At 42.3% G+C, this 21,379-nt stretch overlaps 1 protein-coding gene across 3 annotated transcripts in view; it reads right to left on the bottom strand.

The window, feature by feature from the left end:
• pcsk6 (proprotein convertase subtilisin/kexin type 6) overlaps positions 1–21,379 on the bottom strand; it is a 41,816-nt gene that overhangs the window by 5,284 nt on the left and 15,153 nt on the right. For 2 of the 3 annotated variants that reach the window (XM_061246647.1, XM_061246646.1), the window contains 10 exons: positions 18,309–18,412; positions 17,234–17,351; positions 9,925–10,113; positions 6,624–6,760; positions 5,030–5,191; positions 4,727–4,829; positions 4,077–4,273; positions 3,298–3,385; positions 1,550–1,653; positions 672–801 (listed from right to left, as the gene is read on the bottom strand). In XM_061246647.1, coding sequence (XP_061102631.1) covers positions 672–801; positions 1,550–1,653; positions 3,298–3,385; positions 4,077–4,273; positions 4,727–4,829; positions 5,030–5,191; positions 6,624–6,760; positions 9,925–10,113; positions 17,234–17,351; positions 18,309–18,412 — 1,332 coding nt within the window. Of the gene's footprint in view, positions 1–671; positions 802–1,549; positions 1,654–3,297; positions 3,386–4,076; positions 4,274–4,726; positions 4,830–5,029; positions 5,192–6,623; positions 6,761–9,924; positions 10,114–17,233; positions 17,352–18,308; positions 18,413–21,379 lie in introns of those variants that run through there. The other variant, XR_009709005.1, reaches the window with a different exon arrangement.

Raw genomic sequence — 21,379 nt, 5'->3', positions numbered from 1 at the left:
ATACAGCAGCTCTTCCCCGGTCTCTAGCAGCACAATGCTTAGGACACTGTGAGAGCGGCTCTTTAGAAGGCCTGGCATTCAGCAATAGCAGAGCTTTCACTCTTGTCCCAGATGAATGACATATTCACAAGCTCACGACTACATACAGGAAGTCAGCCAGCAGATACTGATTGCTTACGGGACACAGATAAGACTAGTCAGAAGGGTGTGAATGAGGGAGACAGAAGAGGAGGGAAAGGAGAAGAGATGTGATGCAAAGGCAGGGGAAGACAGCAGAAGATTGCGTAAGTTCAGCATCGACATGGAGGAAACTATCACCTCAGAGTCAATCTCTCCTCACACCCACCATCATCCAAAAACCTGCTTCAGCATAACACTGCACTGGCAGTATATGACAATGCTGACACACAACTACAGAGCACTGGAGCCAACATTGGAATAAAAACACCCAGGAATGTAATGCCCTTGAAATGCTCATAACCTTCATCAGGCTTTGCATAACTCAATGGCATAATCCAAAAAGCACACCCTGGCAGGACATCAGAATCCAGCTCAGCAGCTGCACATGCAATGCAGTGATTTCAGCAGTACTGCAGTGAATGAAACAAGTCAACGGGGAAGGGACTACTGCCTCTGAAATAACGGTGCGCAAAATGGCAGAGGATACTCACTTGCGACACATCTTCTGTGGGAGTCCAGCAGCTTCCCCTGGGTAGAAGCCCTCAGTGCATGCTGGGACACATCTCCACTCCTGCTGCAGGAAGTCTTTGGCACACTGGATACATTCCTCTTTCCCTGGGCCTGAGCGAGGGACGGCACCATCAACACTACACACTGAGTCAGATGCCTGCCCTGCCAATAGCCAGGCCTTTCATTAAACCTGACGCAGACCCTGGCAGTACATGGACTAATTCAGCCACAGTTATAAACAGCCATCTCAAGAGTCTTGATATTGTGCATGACCCTTTACAGACAAGGGTTTTTTAAAATTTATCATTCCTTCCCATAAGCGCTTAAGTGGGCTCAGCTGTGCAATAATATCCACAAAATCCCAAACAACAGTCATTCCAGTAAATGTCAAATGGACAGGATTTAATTCAAATTGCAAGCCTGAGATCCTTTGCAAATAATTCTGTTATCTTGACTTATGATGCCTGGTTAACTGGAACTGAACAATAAGCCTGTGCAATTAGTCTTTCGCCAAAGGTTTGCATGTCGACAATATTGTCTAATGCTCATAGCAGTAAGTTAGTGAATTGCATATTTGATAATTCTTGAGTCTTTTGTGCACCGTTGAGTTGTACCCAGCTCAGTCCAAGTGCATTGTGGGAGAACCAAAGCCTACAGTTACTAACCAGAAATCTCAGACTGAGGAAATGCAAAGGAAAAAGATTGAAGCCATTTGCAACAAGTGCACTGGCACATTCCTAAAATGTATCCTGTTTTGCTTCACTCATATCAAACATTGTTAAGTATTGGGACGCACCCCATTGGAGACTGTGCTGACGAGAGCAGGAATGCATTCTGGGACGAAGAGACTTGTACTGACCTGTACAGGTGGCACAGGAGTGATGACAGGCGATGCATTTCATTTCTTCCAGGTGAAAAAATGTTCCATTAGCACACATGGGGACACAGGTCATACCTGCAAGACTAAACCCCCACACACACATTGAGGCAAAGAAAAAGTGAGTCATGAAATCACTTGCACAAAGACAAAATTAACTATTAGCAGCCACTCACAAATTAAGCTCATGAGTCAGTGTAATCTATTGTATTATCATAAAAACTCCCACACAGCTACACTAACCTTTGGGAAAAATGGTACATTCAAATGAGGCATGTAAGCTCAAGGAATTTTGATAGTAATAGCAGTGTGGATTTTAGTAGGAGTAAAAAAAATCTGAAGTTGTTCTGTAGGATGGTCAAACAAGATTTGAAAAAAAGAGACCCAGTGAACAAGTTATCTTCTGTCCCTATGCCCCATGTGGAGCCCCATGCACCCCTCAATCTGTTCCTTTTCGGTCATTTTATTTTTATTGAGTGGCAAAAGGAAAGGATAACAATGCCAACATTCACTGAAAAGATGGGCCTGAGGTCTGAATGCACAGAAGGGGCCAGAAAATTCCCAAATCTCAGACAATGAAAAAAAAAAAAAAACCTCAGATCCCTCCTTTCGTGATTAGCTTATTAATTAATGCAGCTCCAAAGAGCTGTTGGCCCTAAAAGTTGCATCCAGGGATAAATAAATTAGAATGGTAACACCAAGACCCGCACAACCAAAACAAACCCTGACACTAATACTTCCCTCCCCCCAGCGGACTGCCTCATAGACGCTAAGGTTAAAATATGGCGAAATCATTTCACACAATTAATGTAGTTATGCATTTGCAAATCCCAGCAGCATGTATAATATGTTAATTTAGGCATGGTACACACATATCTATATACAAGCTCACACACAAGCAAAAAAGGCTATAAATAAATATATAGTGAGGTCCGAAAGCATTTAGAGTGGTACAATTTCTGTTCTTTTAGCTCTGCACTCCAGCTCATTGGAATTGAAATGGACCTGTGAATATGGGATTAAAGTGCAGACTGTCACCTTTAATTTGAGAGTATTTACATCCATATCAGGTGATTTGTTGGGAATTACATCCCTGCGCTAAGGAAGTGATTGAATATACCCGTCTAATCAGAGACAGCTGAGAAGCCAACTGTCGCCTGTTTTTGTCCCCTAAAATGGGGAGACTGTATAAAAAGGGATGCCGTTCCTAAAGATTACCCAAAATGGAGGTAAATACCCTCAAATGAAAAAGTGTCAGTCTGCACTTTAACCTCATAAGATTTTATAGAGAATAGTATTCATCATTTAATGTCAAATCCAATGTTCTGGAGTACAGAGCCAAAAGAACAGAAATTGTACCACTGTCCAAATACTTGCAGATCTCACTATAATATAGCAACACAGTGCACACGCACCCACGCACCCACACACACACACACACACACACACACACACACACACACACACACACACACACACACACACACACACACACACACACACACACACAGAAATATAGACAAGTATAATTGGACTATTTATTTGCTCATTCACTTAGCGAGCAGATCTCATTACTCAGTGACATGGGAACACTGAAGAAAGGTCTGCTGCTCAATAATACAATAGTGGAGCCCCACCAGAAATTTAAATCCAATTTTTGAACTCTGACCCCACAATGTCTGGCTGCCTCATTTGCATTTAATTGTTTATAGATAATGGGAGCCAGTTACCTGTAGCCGTCATTGCAGGCAGTGCATCGGTCAGAATCACGCACACACTTCAGACAGTTCACATGGCATTTCGTACACTTCCTCGGAACTGTTGCAGGTGGGGAAAAGGCACCATTAGCCAACCGTGACGCCTGTTCAGGTACAAGTAATAGCCCACAAAGCCCACACTCCTATTCCTAGGAACAGCTAGCTGCCACCCCCCATACCACCCCCTCCCCCATACCCCCCCTCACCAACCAAGGAGGCATAACACACAAAGATGAAACAACAAATTAAATGTTAATAGCTTTTCACACTTTCTTATTTTTTCCAGGAAAGCAACAGAGCAAGGTTCCATCTAATGGCCGTATGGACAAAGGGATGGGAGGATATACAGCATGTGCTGACTGATGGCACTATAGTAATCTGTCTGCCTGCAGAAAACAGCTTTGTTAATGGCTTTGCGGTGCCATCAACTCTTTCCATTTCACACATTCTTAGGCACACTCACTAATAAGTTACTTGAAATAAAAAAATAAATGAATAAAATGAGCCAGATGTTCTTGCAGATTTTATTCTCAAACAGCCATTTCGCTTAATAGCAACTTTGCACATTTCAAACATCAGTATAGACTCGGGTCAGAACAGAAATAGAACCTCCAAAAGCCCCCCCAAGAAATGAATGCCTACCCAGGGCAGCAGCATGCTCTCAGCAGCCTTCAAATTCCTGCAGTTTGGAGGATTATTAATTTTTCTGGCTGGCGGCGATGGATCCACGTTGTGGCCCTGCCTTCTCTTACCATCGTCAGCGAAGTAGCCTGTGGCACACGTGTCCACACAGGAGCTGTGGTCGGCGTGGAGGTAGAGCCCTCTGCGGCAGGACAGGCACTCATTCCACGCTCGGCCCAGGCACGTCTCACAGCCTCTGGAGCAGCGTCGACAGCGCCGGGCCTGCACATCCTCATAGTAGCCCAGGGGGCACTGGCTGACACAGGTCCTGCAGTGGGCACAGGACACATCACACGGGTTCAGAAGGTCCTGAGTGACCGCTCACATTTCTTCAAATGCCTGGGAATGGGGTGGGGGTGGGGGTGGGGGAGCTTTCAAAAGTCTGTCAATTCAGGTCAATCGTTTTCTCTTTTCTAAAGAGTGTTCGCACAAAAACATCTTCACAGATAAAGAGTAATAAAATGAAATAAAATACAAAAACATCCACAGGTCTCAGGAGGGACATAGGGCTGCTGTTTATCCACTGTATGTTTTTTCCACCAACTGGAAATATGCAGTAGAATTAGTATTCAAGCAAACATAATACAATATGACAACAAAAAGTATAAAAGCAGGGCTGTCTGAGGAGAGAGGCAGCAAACAGTAACTGGCACCAAATCAAGTGGGTAGGCATCATCATGGGCACACTACAATATCACAATCAGCCCATAAACTCCTTTACCTGCCTGTCTTGACGTTGCTCAGGCTGAAGTGAACACAGTTCAGACAATGGTCAGCATCGGGACCATCACAGCCCTGGTCCCCACATTCAGTGTGACATGGCCCTGCAAGGTACAGGTAAAATTCAGATGACCAGTTAAACATCCTCCCCAAAAACATATGACCCACAGATCAATCAGATGTTTTCTTAACCAAAAAAACAGAAACAATTGCCAAAGAGTGCACCTTATAAAACCAGTATATAGCCAAAGTCACACCTGCACTTACATCACAAATGCACGAAGGCAATGCTTCCATAGCTTACCATTGTACTCTTCCTCTTCCTCCTCTTCCTCTGGGATCTCCTGCAGTGGCTCGTGGGCCTTGGGGCTGGAGATCTCCAGCATCCTGGAGCGTGAGTGGTGAGAGGTGTGGTAGGGGTGCTCGGCAGTGCCGTGCAGGATGAGGGACCACTCCTTCAGCTTACCTGGGGGGTGAGAGGACATCTTCAGCACTGCATCATACTGAACAAGTGTGCTGCACACAGGCAGCATTGCTACTGCTCAGGAACAGGAGCACACAGGTCTCCTCTTCTCACTGCACTGCCTTCAGCAAAAATGCCATTAACCCAAGGAGCTGCACTGCCTTCAGCAATAATGCCATTATCCCAAGGGGCTGCACTGCCTTCAGCAATAATGCCATTATCCCAAGGGGCTGCACTGCCTTCAGCAATAATGCCATTATCCCAAGGGGCTGCACTGCCTTCAGCAATAATGCCATTATCCCAAAGCACTGCACTGCCTTCAGCAATAATGCCATTATCCCAAGACGCTGCACTGCCTACAGCAAGAATGGCATTAACCCATTATGGACTAAGGCGCCATATATAAAACCCACAGAAAGGTGTAGGAATCACAATGCATGCATCTTGAAAAACATTCATATGATAAAATACAACGCTGGCATTGCATCTGCCCATAAGGGGTTAAAAATAACTGACAAATCCATTTCACTTCAGTTTTTCACCCCAATAACAATTGTGTGTTTTTTTCCCCCCAATCTGCCAGCTGAGTTGCTCCACTACAGCTGGTATATTTGAGCTCCAGGCACCAGACGGAGCAGACATGACTGACTGATGAGGTATGGGTAATCACCCCCTCCCCCAGCTCTGAGTGACTCTATGGTTGATTATGTGGTGCCTCATGGGAGCCCTGGCTTGCTCTGGATTTTTCTGGACACAGAACACACCATTGCATCACTTCAAAACATTTCACAAGCATATACAGTATTATAAGCATATCTACTATGAAAAAAGCATCAGTTGTGATAACTGGCCTCAAAGACACACCCACCATCTCTACAAACAGCATGAGATGTTCTCCCAAAGATTATCCGTAATTGCAGATGCATTATCATTTCAAAACACATCTAAAATTATATCTTAACATTTACATCAATTGGCAACAGAAATGAACAGCAACCTTCAAGAACAAGGTCAATGACCATTCGAAAACAAACCCAAGGCAAAGTATTTAATTAGGTGTACCAAAGCAAACAGCAAGTACTTATCTCCAGGTGACTTTTACACAAAGGTTAATTGTTTTTCTTTAAATTCCTCATATTTCATATTTAATTCACAAGTCCACTTCATCACCGTCACAACCTCCAGAGTGCATGCAGGCAGGCAGCTATTGTTTAATACGACTGCTGTGATGCAGGGGTACTGGTATTTGTATTCCGCAGGGTTGCTTTCATACCATCAGGATTTGAAACCAGCATCCTGATGCCTGCCATTTTGGCACATCAGTACCCTGAAAACTTCACACAGCCCTGGAGAGATGACATTTGGACAGGTCCAGTCCAGGGGGGAGCTGGAGGAAGAGGGGACTTCTGAAAAGAGCAGGACAGCAATCCCTTACCGAGTACCTCAGGGTTACGCTGCTGCGAGGGGGAGTCAAAGATCTCCAGAGTCCACAGTCCCTCTGCCTTTTCTCCCCAGCAGTGCACGGTCATGAACTCCCAATTCCTGAAGCCCTCGTTTGAGTTATCAAACAATCTGCAAGGCCGTGCAATTGCGAGTGAGAGAAGAAAAAAAGAAAAAAACACAGAAAATGCTTATAAAACAGAAAACAGTGAGCATTCATTTGAAGAGTTTTATTATCATTCACTGGGAACAGTTCCATCTTCTATCAACTGCTGTTCTAATGCTGAAGCAATTACCCAATTCTGCAAAGCAACACAAAACCCATCTACATAGAACTTCAAGTGTCTGCAAAAGAAAAACTCATTTGGAAATTTTCAACGTTTTTGTTTTTATGATGTCCTCCAAATAACAAACCAGCTTTCATTTATTGATGTAAAGGAATTGATTAGATACAATTCCAGTCATCAGATTGAAAGAAAATTATTGCATTACAATGCAGAGTAGTCAATTAATTTCTAAAATTGTCGTTTGGTTATCTCATGTTGCACCTATCTACATCCTTGATGAAAATGTCTGAAAGGAATTGCACAATTAATTGGTTTGTTAGAGATGGCTAAATATACACCTATTAATTAACACTCATCTTCAGAAACCAGAGAAGATGGATGGGACAGCCACATCCTGTATGAGCTGTATAGTTGGGCAATGCCAAGAAATTGGTAAAAAGCCAATTAAATCTAAAAGCTGTGCCACCAGCTTACTACACAGGGTAAAAAGCCATCCAACGCTCAAATCGGTACTGGAATTGAAAACTGTAATTTGTCAGTTCTCAGTAATGTGTGAGACATTAATGGAGAAAGGAGACCAGGGCTGTGTTTAGGATGGCTCCCTAAACACTGTATAGCCTACCATTTAGGGGATCGGCATTTTGTAGGGTGCCCCTATTTACGGTATCAAATTTGACACCCTAAATAGTTAATTCAATATTCCCCACAATGCACCACAAAATGTAGGGTACGAATGATGTACACTGCTCAATCACAGGAGATATGTTTTTCAAGATGACGACTGAGCCTGCTGCGCTCATCTATAAATGTAAGGCTGGCAGAACATGCTCACGTGAACAAAAATAGACCCAATGTCTGTTTAATTTCTTATTGGTTATTAATCACAGATGCATAATTAGTGCACAACAAGCCAGGAAAACCCTTGTTCAAAACAAAAAATAAAATGAAAAATTGATAAGTAGCCTACTCAGAATCTAGTGTCCGAAATAATCTTCTCTTTTCACCACTGAATCCCTATCCAGCGCTCTGGATTTCCCTATGTAGTGTATAGGGAGGGAGCGGATGAGCGAGCCATTCTGAACGCAGCTCAGGGTTTCCTTTTGTACTCCAGAGTGAGTGATTGAGGATTTCCTTTGAGCTCCTGAGCTTGATTAGAGGGAACTTCTCTTCCCCAGTGCAACAAAGTATAATCAGCTCCTGTGCCAATATCCAGCACCAGCCCTGCTGCAAATGAGCTCTGAGAACCTCCCATCATCATATGTAAAACAGTACATAAGCTCTGCCTGTTTGTAGTTTGAAAAATGTAACCATTCCTGCTCATTGAGAGAAAATGACATTGTAAATCTAGTGGTCCATAGGGGTTCTGGCCACAGTGTCCCCTCAACACTAATTCAAAGCAAATGTCTTCTCCGGCAACTTCCGGACATTATGACAATGGTATCAGCTCAAATGTTCTTCCTGTTCAGACAGAGACTGGACTTTTAAGATCTAACACAACAATACACACTGTTCAAAGCAAAATACCAAAAAAATGTGAAATAAATATGGTCTTAGTATGGGGTCCCACATATCAGACAACATACACTCACTGATCTATTTATTCGGTTAATATCTACAGTACTCCATGTTGCAGAAACTCAATGTATAAAATCATACAGATATTGTCATGTGTTTAGATAAAACATTAGAATGGTGAAGAAATGTAATCTAATGTAATCTAAGTGAATGTTTGTTGTTGCCAGATTTGGTGGTTTGAGTATTTTAGAAAGTGCTGATCTCCTGGGATTTTCACACACAACAGTCTCTAGATTTTACAGAGAATGGTGCAAAAACATCTAGTGAGCGGCAATTCCGTGGGCAGAAATGCCTTGTTAATGAGAGAGATCTGAGGAGAATGGCCAGACTGGCTCAAGCTGACTGGAAGGCAACAGTAACTCAAATAACCATGCATTACAACCGTGGTATGCAGAAGAGCATCTCTGAACACACATCATGTTGAACCTTGAAGCGGATGGGCTCCAGCAGCAGAAGAGCAAGTTCAAAAAATGCATCTAATAAATGCATAATAAAGTGCTCACTGAGTGTATTCTCAACAGGAAAAGAAAGCATTTAAAGGGAAAAAAGGGAATTTGTTAAAAAGGCTAAAAACGTGGATCAAAGCCTTGCCCAAAAATGCCATAAAGAATACAGTGAAAACAAAGAAAACTTGAGAACAGCAGTAGAAACTGCTACTCAGCACTGACATCATTACATGCTGGCATGAAGAGCATAGCATCCTATCTTTTATTTACATTTACATTTGATGTCAGAGACAGGGATCTCCCATGATAAAAATCGAACGAACAAAAAGGTTAATCTATAAACCCTTCCTAATTTCTAGGATCTGAGGATAATAATAATTTATCCTTTCAATGGCGATATCAGACATCCAGATAGCAGTGGACGAATGCCAGCTAAGTGAGGTGGCATGCGTATGCACCGGTGTGTATCGGTGTGTGTACAGGGGAGAGAACTAGAAGGCTAAACAAAGAGAAGATAGAAGAGAATACAAATATTAGTTTTGTCCTCGATGGATGCCTTTCATTGCAATGAAAGAGCTCTCCTGACACAGAGAGAGACGATTGAAGTGACATCAGGGCTCTTGTGGACCCAATCCGCATGATGCTCAGTCACAGATATTACATTTACAGAAAACTCCACTCATTTCCCATTTTTGCTACTGCTGAAACTAGAGGTCATATGATTTTCTGCTTCGTTATGAATATTCAGGTGGAGACAGGATATCCATGGGCCGCATACAAGTCTGGAAAGCACAAGGACCTCTGAGATGAGGACACATGCTGGGGCAAAGAACCGGAGCTGGAGCTGGAACTGAAAGACTCCTGTCCTGTGGGGTGGGCTTGTGTTTAGAGTCTGTACTGGGACTGGGGGCAGTGGAGGCTGTGAGTGGGGTAGGGCTGCTTTATTATTTGGAGGACACCATGGGTTTTGCAGGCAAGGCATCCTCACCTCTTGGCCAGCAGCTGGGAACGAGTCCCGGAAGGGGAGATGAGGTTGATCTGCAGGTCTCCTCTGCGCGGGTGTACGATGAGGACTCGCACCACAACGTGCTCCAGGTACACCACGCTCTGGTCAGGGTGTGTAGAGCAGCCCGACGTGATGATGCTGGCATTCAGGTGCTGGTCCGGGCGAATGTACCTGTCAGGACAACAGAGAGCGTGAGGGAGAGGGTCGTCTTTGGCACGATGTGACCAGAAACCCTGAGCCATGCCCACAGCTATGCGACACAATTGCCAAGGAAAGCCTTCCACAGGCTCTGTACTCTGTCAAACTCACCCAAAAACCAAAATTCTATCTTTTGCTTGTTGCTTATCTTTTTAGAGTCCGTACATGACAAATAACTAGACATAGTATCACGCCAACGGAGATCTTGTTCTGCAAAGCATGCCTCTGACAAATTGCGTCATTTGGGAAAGTTGAGTGTTGCTAGTGGTTTGGGTACTGAATAAGTTGTAATGTGGGGTCACATGGTATGAGTGCATGGTTGTCTGAGAAGTATCAAGACCTCTACATTGCAATGAGGACAACACCATTTTATATTTCATACAAGGTTGAACATTCAATTTATCCACAGTATAAACTTTCCCAGACTGCAATCTGTGGGGTTTGCACTGTTCCAGGTAAGATATGAAAAAAGACATTATGGGAGACTATAGTTTCAGTAGGCTGAACAGGAAGTTCCTGAGAACATATCACATCATTTGTTTTAGCGTCTTAGCTGCAAATACATATGCATTTGGCATCACAAAGAATAAAGGAAAACAAGTGAAAAAACTGTGGTAAAACCATCTTCATTAGTGTAGGCACATGTGCAATGGAGAGCAGCAAGATCATGAATGAAAAGAGCAAGGCTGCATTTTAAAAGAGAAAAGCACCCAGGATCACCACACTGAATGATTCAGTTTGTGCAGCCAGGCATCCTGGGCTGGAATTGGATTCTATAATCAAAATGTTACTTCATGTCACATTTCACAGCAATGACGAGAGGTGGTCAGAGCCAGAGCAAAAAAGTACTAAACAACCTCCAACAACGGACTTCACGTCCAATCAACAGCTGTGTGACACTGATCAAGGTTAGCCTGTAGAACTGACCCCTGAAGACTTACTTGGTATATGCTGAAAGTGCATGCCTTGGGGATGTGTGGGCAGACATTTCCTGTCTCTCTTGGTTGACATTTTGACATTACATTCCCCACTGCAATGTTGAGGGGGAGGGGACTGAGATTGTTAATCAATTCATTGAGACTGACCCCTCGCTAATGATAATCAAACTGTGGGCCAGCATCCTCTCGCCGGCCTAATTCCACCCTCACACCACGCCTCTGGGGAAACACAGATGAGTCAAAATTCTGACTGTCACTTTGCAAACAGTACTAAGAGAGCCTGTTAACACAGATTAAAGAAGGCTGAGGAGAAGATGTACCAACCAGGGACGCCATCTCTGACGACAAACAGTAAAACCAACAGAAACATTCAACAACGTTCAGAAAGCTCGTTACCTTTTCAAAGAAGACTCAAAGCACTCTTAGTTAAAGGTGCACTGCGTGAAAATATGGTCATTTCATATTTTATTTATTGTTGGCTCAAAGCATTAGGTGGGGTTCATATGTGAAATACACCGTTACTGTTTTTTCCTAGATTACATATTTATCCTACTTGTGACTTCCACTTACATTGCATGCTGTGGATGGTGGATAATTTAGTTTCTCTTTTTTTTAGCACACTTGCAAATGATGTGAAGGTTGACCAGCAATGTGGTGTTTTGAATGTTGACAAAATATGAGCAGAATCCATTTTGCTGGTGTGCTTATCTGATTGAGTCTGCGGGTAGGCAATCGAATTCCCTCTGGGGTTTCCAAAGTTACGCTCAATCCACCGGTATGTCCCCTCCACCCCCAGCACTTCATTTCTGCACACTTGAACAAATCCCTGAGTGTTTCTCTCACAGGCAGGTAAATGCCCCATCTGGCTCGGAGCGAATTGCAGACACCATTACCCCTGGTGAATGAGCCAGGCCTCCCCATGGAGCGCAGCACACAACACATCACCTCCTGAGCGCCTCTGACACAACACAAGTACGGCGCTGAATAAATGACAGGAAGGTTTTCCCAAATTCACCCTTCTCACTGCATCATTTGTGTGATTGATCATACACTTCAAAACAGAAAGCACCAGAGGTGAATTTTAAAGCTGCTTTGAACACTGTGCTATGAAGAAGGGCTCAATGTTTTTCTGCCAGCCATCACGAATACGCATACAATTCAAAGTACCATCTCCTACAGTAGCACTGCCCCCCTCATCTTTTTCTTCCGCTCCGTGATGACAAAGGACGGCTCGGATTGCAAAGGGAGGAACTCTGAATGACAGCTGGAGACTTCACCTACCAGAAAATCTTTGGACACCAGATGAAAGAGAAAAGTTGACTCACAGCAGGAATTCATGGACTGTCTTGCCTATCCTCTACTGCCACACGAATGAGTTTCGGCACCTTTTAGGGTGGTTGTACAGAGTGAGGGACTGAGCCGTACAAGGAATATTCCTGTTGAAAACATATTCAGGAGGAACAATTATTGTAGTATCTACTGCATATCTGACAGCAGCACAGTGGTTTGAGGCTCATTTGATATCTTGGACCTTTTAGACTTAAAACTATTTAGCCATCAAATGTGTTCCAGCATAATTGACAGCTGAAACTAGTCCCACTTCTTTTATAAAAGCTCTGTCTTTGACCAGTTATGATTTTTTGATTGCAAACTGAAAAAAAACAAAAAAACAAACCAGAAAAAGCAGAAAGACAAGGTGACCCTAAACTTTTGTATGGTAGTGTATGACAAGCGTTCTTTCCTAAATCTCCAAAAGAAGGAGGAGGCAGGAGTCATTTGGATTTGACAGGGCTGCGATTCAATTAGCGAATGATTTACAGACGGAGCAAGAGGCGAGACGGCTTTCTGTCAATTAAACAATAAAAACCCAAGGCAGAATGAAACCCAACAGACATGATGCAAATATATGATGACTGGAACTGCCCACCCTTGAACTGAATTCACGGCTTCTTATGTAAAGCTAGGCACTGAAACGGAGCCAAGCTTTCTCTGAGACATTTTAAATCTTTTTTATTACCATGGAACACCTCACAAATACATAGCTAAATATTTATAGGCTAATCAATGAAAGGTAACATGTAAATCCTCCCAGGGAATGCCCCACCTTTATTTATATATTTCTTTATATAACTCATTAAATTAATATTAATATTTTCATTCTAGCCAGTCAAGACCAGGGACTCCAGTGGGAAAATAAGAAAAGCCAAGATTTCAAATCCATCAAATTCTTTTTTTCTTTTTCTGAAAATATGTAGGGGAGCAACATTATTTTAGCCAACAAGCATTCCTCCTTAGCCAGTCATATGACCATTTCTCTGAATTATTACACTGAATTACAGATTGCTAGAGCAATAATAGAGACAATACGATGCATGCCTTTAATATGAATGTCAGATATCGGAGATCAATTGAGTAGCTTCTGATTCATTAAGGGTGTTTCTAACAGGTAATTACCAAACCCTCACTTAATCTCCTTCATCCTAATAGCAGCCCTCCCCCAGGTGCTCCAATTAATTGATCCAAAGTTCTGCAATTTTACCATTTAGTGAAACAAGATGGCATATGACCTGATAGCAAAAATTAAGCCATACACACACCATAATTAAATGAAACAATAGCAATTATCCAGCTCACAATTTGCCAAAGAAATTAGCTCTTGGTTTTTCATGGCCATGAGAGGAAAAGGCCAGTGCCTGTCAAAGCTTCCACGCAGCAACAACAACGTCATAAGCACTATAAGCTAGGAGTTCCTAAGGGCAGAAAAAACTTTGATCTAAAAAATAAATAAATAAATGAACTGGGACAGAGAACACCCCCAAATAACTAGGTCACGTGATACAGCCCCCCAAACAATTTGTTGACCTGCATTGTGGCTACAAGGCTGATTGATGTCAAGTTATGACATGAATACTTTTCTACCTTATAATTCAGTAGTGTGCAAAAGTACTGGTCCAAATTTTTTTTTAATGAATATCTAAGTGAACAGAAGCAAACCTGAACTCCAAATGGTACAACGTTAAACATGACACATTCCTTCAAATTTTAAAGCAAGATTACTTATTAAACATTTCTTTTAACTTTACAGTTTTAAAATAATAAAAAAAGGAAAAGGCCCTGTGCAAACTTTTGGGAATCCAGTCAGTTAGTACTTTGCAACTCCTCCTCGTGCAACTGTAACAGCTTGTAAAGAGCTTTCCAAGCAGAACTCTAGCTCAGAAATATTCTTCAGCCTCCTTGTATAGCATTTTTGAGATCTCTCCAGATTTTCAATAATATTCAAGTTTAGGGACTGTGGTGGCCATTCCAAAACCTTCATCCATCTTTCCTGGAGGTACTTCATGGTTCATTTCGAGGTATGGTACATGACTGGGACCTGCAAGGTCGGTGGTTCGATCCCTGGTGTAGCCACAATAAGATCCGCACAGCCATTGGGTCCTTGAGCAAGGCCCTTAAACCCTGCATTGCTCCAGGGGAGGATTGTCTCCTGCTTAGTCTAAATCAACTGTAAGTCGCTTTGGATAAAAATGCCAGCCAAATGACATGTCATGTAATGTATGCTTTGGATCATTGTCTTACTGGAATACCTAACCTCTCTTCAACTTCAATGTCTGGACTGACCTTTGAACTTTGACCTCTAGAATTTCTTGATATTTGGTAGAATCCATTTGCACAATATTTCCTGTGCTCCATCTGCTACACAACAGTTTTCTTCAGACACTTAATTTGAGGTTGAGGTCTTTCTTTCTGGAAACTCTGCCATTGGTCTTTGTTTTTTAAAGTATGCTGTATCGTTGTCCTGTGAACAACTGGACCTGTGTTTGCTACTCTTTTTTGCAGCTCTTTTGCAGTGAGGTGTGGGTTCTTCTGAGCATTTCTCACGTATCTTGTACCATTGTATCTGAAATCTTTCTTACCTTGACTTCAACTGTTCCATTTATCTTCCATTTTCTAATAATTTTTCTGACAGTGAAAATGGGTAGTTTGAAACATTGAGAGTTTTTGTAGCCATCTTCATTCTGAAATCCTTGGACATGGCATGGCAGAACAGCCACTGCAGTTGGATAATTTAGAAGGCATGGAGTTAATTCAGAACTCATTGAAGCCCTAACGAGTAAATCACCAGGGTAATGAAAAATAATGGTTTCCAAACTTTTGCACATGGCCCTTTTGCGTTTTTTATCATTTATAAACAGTAAAAAATAAAAAGCAATCTTGCTGTAAGATTTGCCGAAAGGTGTTTAATTCCATTTACCATTTAGAGTTCAGTGTTTTGTACACATCACATTATCAACATGAAAACAATTAAAAATAAAAATAAAATACATTTCTGCCCCACTAGTCGACATAGTATTGACCTGGGTGACCGACATTGATTAGTGGTCCAGCCGGTGACACGATGTTTGGCCACACAGAGCATACCGCCGCATACTCAATCCAAGTGTGTGTACAGACACCGTCGTGCGTGTGCATGTGGGTTTCAGACAGTTCGAAAGAGAAACGGGAGAAGATGTTATCCCCAGCTGACCCCTTTAAATTGATGCATCACCCCGCTCGGCCATTCTAGGCCACCGCGCTGAATTCCCCGACGCAGAGAGGGAAACGAAGCTCCCGCTCCTGCCGCTTTCCCCCGCGATGCCCAACTCAATTTGTTTCGCCCGCATGCGGTTTGAGCACCGTCGCCGAGGTCTCCGAGCTCCAGAACAAATCACCGCTGCTTTGGTTAAAAAAAGACCCCGCGCTCGCGCCATCTCCTGCATCTGCATTGCCTGTTGCGGTGGAGAGTGCCGATAAGCACCTCTGATGTACCTCGCGCTCCGGTCGAGGCCGGCGGCCGCCAGTGGGAGAAAAGCCCCCCCCCCCCACTCCCGTTTCGCCAGACGAAATTGCTCCTCCGCCGTTATCTCCCGAGCCTCAGAAGGCCCTGTCCCGCCGCGTCAGGACTTACGTGCTCCTTCATAATGTAATCACAGCGCGCCGTCCCCGCGCCCCGCTGCCCGGGGACCGTAATTCACAGAGCACTCCGCCGCGCGCGCGAGGAGCCGGGCGAGTCGGTCTCAATCACAAAGGGCCCGGCGACAACATGATTGCAGTTAGCCCATTACAAACTGCAGCACAGCATTTAAATAGAGCCACGCAGGGCAAAGAAGGTACATTTTATCATTATGCTTTCTGTCAACACAAAGGGAGGGAAAAAAACAATACAACGCTAATACAGACAAAATGAGAAATTCAGCATGACAAGCATAAACAGGTTTGGAATTTGTTAACTTTTCCAGTTCTCTGGCTATTTGCTATTTTTTTTATAAAATAAGATTTTATTCTTCACAGCTGTGAACAAACAGCCCCACATACTTTGACCCGGGCAAATAGGACCCAGCTAAAATCTCTCAGGCTTAGAAACCACAGGCCAAGTCATTTAACTGGTGAAACGGATTTGTCCATTAATAAAGCAGAGACCTAAGGGAGGAATTGTGTCCTTCGCAATGCAGGTAAAAATAATCTTGCAACTGCTGCAAGCCCAGGGGCTCAGAATACAATGTGCCCTTCCATACACTACAGGTGCCTGAAAACCCCCACAATCCACTGCCGTTCACTGATGTGCAGCGGAGAAAATGGATGTACTGCTAAGCAGTGTGTACACACTATCATAATGTTCAGACATGCTCCACTTATTTGCAATGGTCTCCTGATGAAAATAGATGGGTCTAATTACAGCCCATTATCATCAGATACCTTTTTCAAAACACAGTGAAGGATTTATTACAACTACGGCAAGTAATATGCGTTTCAGAAGCACAAATATGTCTGCTGCCACCATGCAGTAGAAGTGAAGAGAATTAATTGCCCCAGTGATTGATTCCAGTGCTACAGAATACTTCATTATGTTTCATTATGGCATTTTTGGAGGCGGTGTGTTTCAGATGGGAGGATGGCATGGACTACGAAGAGGAATTTAATTTGTACCATATTACACTCTGGAAGTACCAAGTACTTTGGCACATGGAGACGATAAATCCATGTGTTCAAATAGAGATGGCTGGTGCAAAGTGGCACATTAAGAGTCTGTGGCTCACTGCAGCAGCTGTGATATTCCTGAGTAACATTGTGAAGGCACTCCAGGAGGAACAGGAATAGATTGGTTGCGCCGGGCTCACCTGGTCCTGCGATCAGAGATCCTGGTGCAGGTGTGCTGGGCCGGAACACTTCTCCACTTTTTGGCCTCCACCACCATGGCCTCTGCATCCACCAGCCCAAACCCATACAGGTGGCTGACTGAGGAGACACCCGCACAGGTAAGCTCTGAGCCACACAGCTCAACTCTCCTACGTTTGTACTTTCAACTCAACATATTCTTAAGCACTACTTGTAGTCTCGACTCACTCCTGTTTTGCCTCTGCTTGGATATATTTTAAAGGGTTTTATTCTATGTTTATATTGTTTGTTTGTGAGTTTGTGTTGATCTTTGATCTACAAGCTTTAGTCTTTTTAGTTTTCATAATTGCTGAGCTAACCAACCAAGAAAATATAATCATTCTTATATGAGTTAGTAAATGTTGATTGAATCACAACCCAAGGATTCATCATTCTTTATTTCACAGTTCACAGAGCATGTCAAGAACAATGCTTGGCAAAATGTAAAATTATGTTTAGTATGTGGTGATCAGTCGTGGAGGTCACAACTTTTAATCATGCACCACATTAAAATGCGTGACTTCCAACAGACCGGCGGAAATTAATGTTGCAGCCTTCATTTTAATTTAGTGCATGAGAACATCAAACTGGATTACTTAAGGCATTTGAAATGTAGAAATATTTGATTAACAATATACTCTATCACATGAGCTGTTGTGCATATCAGATCCATGTAATATATGTACAAATCTAACATATGATTATCTAATGAATGCTTTATGAAGACACATTTATTGTGCTGTACAGTGTGAGAAAATGGTGTTATATATTTTTTGTAACGATTTCTGTAACGATTGTTCAAATCTTCCCAGGAACACAACATGAAAAGTAGGGACTACACTAACACACATGATTAAAATTATACACTGCTCCAGTAATGCAAACAAAATATATACACATGTACCAGCCTGAATTTGAGACAGCTATAACACTGAACATGTGTAATAATGCAACATGTGGAAATGCAGTGCTATAGAATATCCATTTGAAGTCTACGGAAATGGCAGCACAGTGCAAGTCAGAGGCCATCACACTGACCTTTGTGTCCTGCAGAATTTGTCTTCCAGTCATTAGCTTTCAAATGGGCAGGCCGGGAGGTCTTCACCAAGAGATGCTGCACGTCTCTCCAGGTTATCAGCGGACTGTTATAAAAAATAAAATAAAAAACCACAAAAACAAGAAGTATTTCCTTATCACAAAGACTCTGATCCAGAGTCTGAACAGAGCGATTTACATTCTGAAAACAGTTGAATGATAAACCGCCTACATCCATTCCTAAAGAAGTTGTAATCATATTTTTGATATTTTCCTTTTGAATGGATTTTTTTTTTTTTCAAGTCAATTTAAAAATTAATGGAAAAATGGCCTCATTGAAGACTGAGTCAGTGATGGAGACGGAAATGGCAGGCGGGAGGCGAAGGGAGGGTTGACCTTATTTGATTGCAATGTTTTTAGTCTGTGACTGCAAAGCTGAAATATTTGTGAAGGAACTGTTGAACTAATTAGTCATATTTTAACCCCATGATGTCCCTCCGGAAAAGGGCTACAGCTAAAGAATTAAAAAACAACAAGTATCGGTGTTATCAATGATGCAAAATGTTCTTAAGTGTCCCAGACCTAATGCCATGTAGCACGGGTCAGGCAGTGCTCCATGGCATGCTCTGCTGTGGGAACACTGTGTCCAAACCCTGCAGTATTATTAATGAACTCCATTACCCAGGAGGGTGCACTGTTTATATCAAACAGATGAAGGCTTTAATTAAATAACACTCAAGACAAACAACAACTGAACAGACACTAGTAATATTGACCGCAACTACTCCACTGGCTGTTTCTCAGTGCCTCCTGTGGTCAATCATTATTGCTCAGTCAATAACCGCTCATTCATAACTGACTACTAGAGTCAAAAATCTCAATTGATTTAGTCATTTCTATGTTCAAGGTCTTGAATAATACAAAAGCACATTTTATAACAAACTTTTATATCAAAGTATGGATTTGAAAAGAGCAACGTTATTCAAATACCATATGCTCCCAAAAACTGTAGATTGTTAAAATATCGTTTAAAAAAAGAATGCAACAGTATTTTCTACTGTATGTGAGCCCATGTACCTCAGCAAGGGGCAGTTATAGCTGGCTATGATTGGCATGGGCTGCTAACGATTGTTGGCATCAGACAGCCTGTGCTGTTGCTCGTGTGCCAAACATTCCAAAACATCACAGCCGAGAAACCTAGAATTCTCTGTTCAGTCTCAAGGGAACTGCAGATAAAGACTGCCTATTGTAATGCCTGTGATAACCTCATCTGTACATTCCACCTGAGCAGACTTACATCCTTCAGGAGAGTTATGCCCCTTTCACACTGAATGCCATTGCACAAAATCACCAAGGGTAAGGACAGCAATGAAGCACAACAATACAAACATCTACATTAATGCAGTCGCCACTTGTATATGGTTATTCTTTGAATAATATCTGCACTTACTAGGATTATAAAATAACATTGCAACAGAAGAGCACCTTCCATCACAGCATGTCAAAACATTGTACACTGAAAGACATAATGGGTTGTAGGGTGCAGGAGGGTTGCCTGAATGATTACCAATGTGACTAAAACACTTATTGTATGGCAGCCTTTTTGAAGCAGAACGATCACTACACATTAGGTAATTAAACTGGCTGATGATTGGAAGGCAAAACCAATATGGGAATTTTGCCATGGAGCCATTATAGAAAAGGAATCGTTATACTTTGCCATGAGGCACTTTGCAAAAGACAGCATCCAACATCTCACTCCTACAGCACAGTGTCCCCATCGTAGAGAACATTGCCCCCTCCTGGTCCACCAAAACTATATCCATATATGCTCAGCCTTGCCTAGCTATACAGCGGTAATAGATAAAGTGGTATATACTATAGTGGTGTAATATGAATTTATCCTCACATCTTTTTAGAGAAAACATGGGCCCATAGCTAATCTGAATCAGAAAACAGACAAAAAGATTACCTATGGGTTTACCTTGCTGCATATGGAAATGAAGACTGCCCACTATTTTATCCACCCCAAAGTGACTGAGGTTGCCTGAGAACAGAGCGTCACACCTTTTGTATTGTTTCACATTTTGTGCGAATCCTACTATACGCACTTGATAACTGGACACACTGCAGGTTTTTTGGGGCAGGGAGATTTTTGCTTATACATACAGTACTACATTAATAAACTCACCCATGGCGATAAAACAGCCATTTCTCAGAGCACAAGCTGATCACATACCACAGGAGATCACTTATTGAAACATGCAATCTATCGGATAAGCACCAACAACCACAAGCATGGCGGGGATCCATGGAGCCACTTCACACTAATCTGGTCCAGTGGAACCAGTCCAGTGCTGTCCTGTGAGAGCCTTCCTCTCACAGTCTGCTCACAACATAGCCCAGGCTCAAGGACTATAGGGCAGGTCAAGGCCACAGCTCTCAATCTACTCTACATATAAAGCAAATGCATGTTCCCCACTGAGAAATTCAGTACATTGATATTGTAAGTTTTTTGGCCATTGATGTATACCCGAAGGGTCGGTTATGACCAGCATATGATCTGTACTAACCCACAATGTGATACAGCACTAACTCCATTTGAATTAAACAAAATAAATAGCCTAAATTGGTTATCTAAATCTACAATTTCAAGGTTAATTAAATGTGTAAAAGTCTTTTCTACCATTTATATTGAAGTTAAATTGGAATGAATGTCATCTCATTTTATAATTTTGCTGATAGTTGCTACATAATTGGTTTTCATCTTTGACATTTTATGATCATTTATTTCAGGCAAAATCAAGTTGAGATTGAAAGGAATACTAAATGCAATGTTTTACATCATCATAATGAGGTTTCCTGCGAAGTCATTTTTGTGTGTAATGCATTTAAAATAACATCCATTCAAACAACTGAATACTACAAAATCACCTCCCTTGAACATATTACAGGAACTATTCATTAAATTTTGACTCATGTGCATATTGCTTGAATAATTGGGCTCATTCAACATATGTCCCACATCAAATCCAGCCTAGTTGTTTCTCTCTAAGATAAAAAACAATACCTTA

The sequence above is a fragment of the Conger conger genome, chromosome 6 (genome assembly GCF_963514075.1).
Source record: "Conger conger chromosome 6, fConCon1.1, whole genome shotgun sequence".
NCBI classification, from domain to species: domain Eukaryota; kingdom Metazoa; phylum Chordata; class Actinopteri; order Anguilliformes; family Congridae; genus Conger; species Conger conger.
The sequence above is the reverse complement of the archived record's forward strand: the minus strand, read 5'-3'. Positions and strand labels throughout refer to the sequence as shown.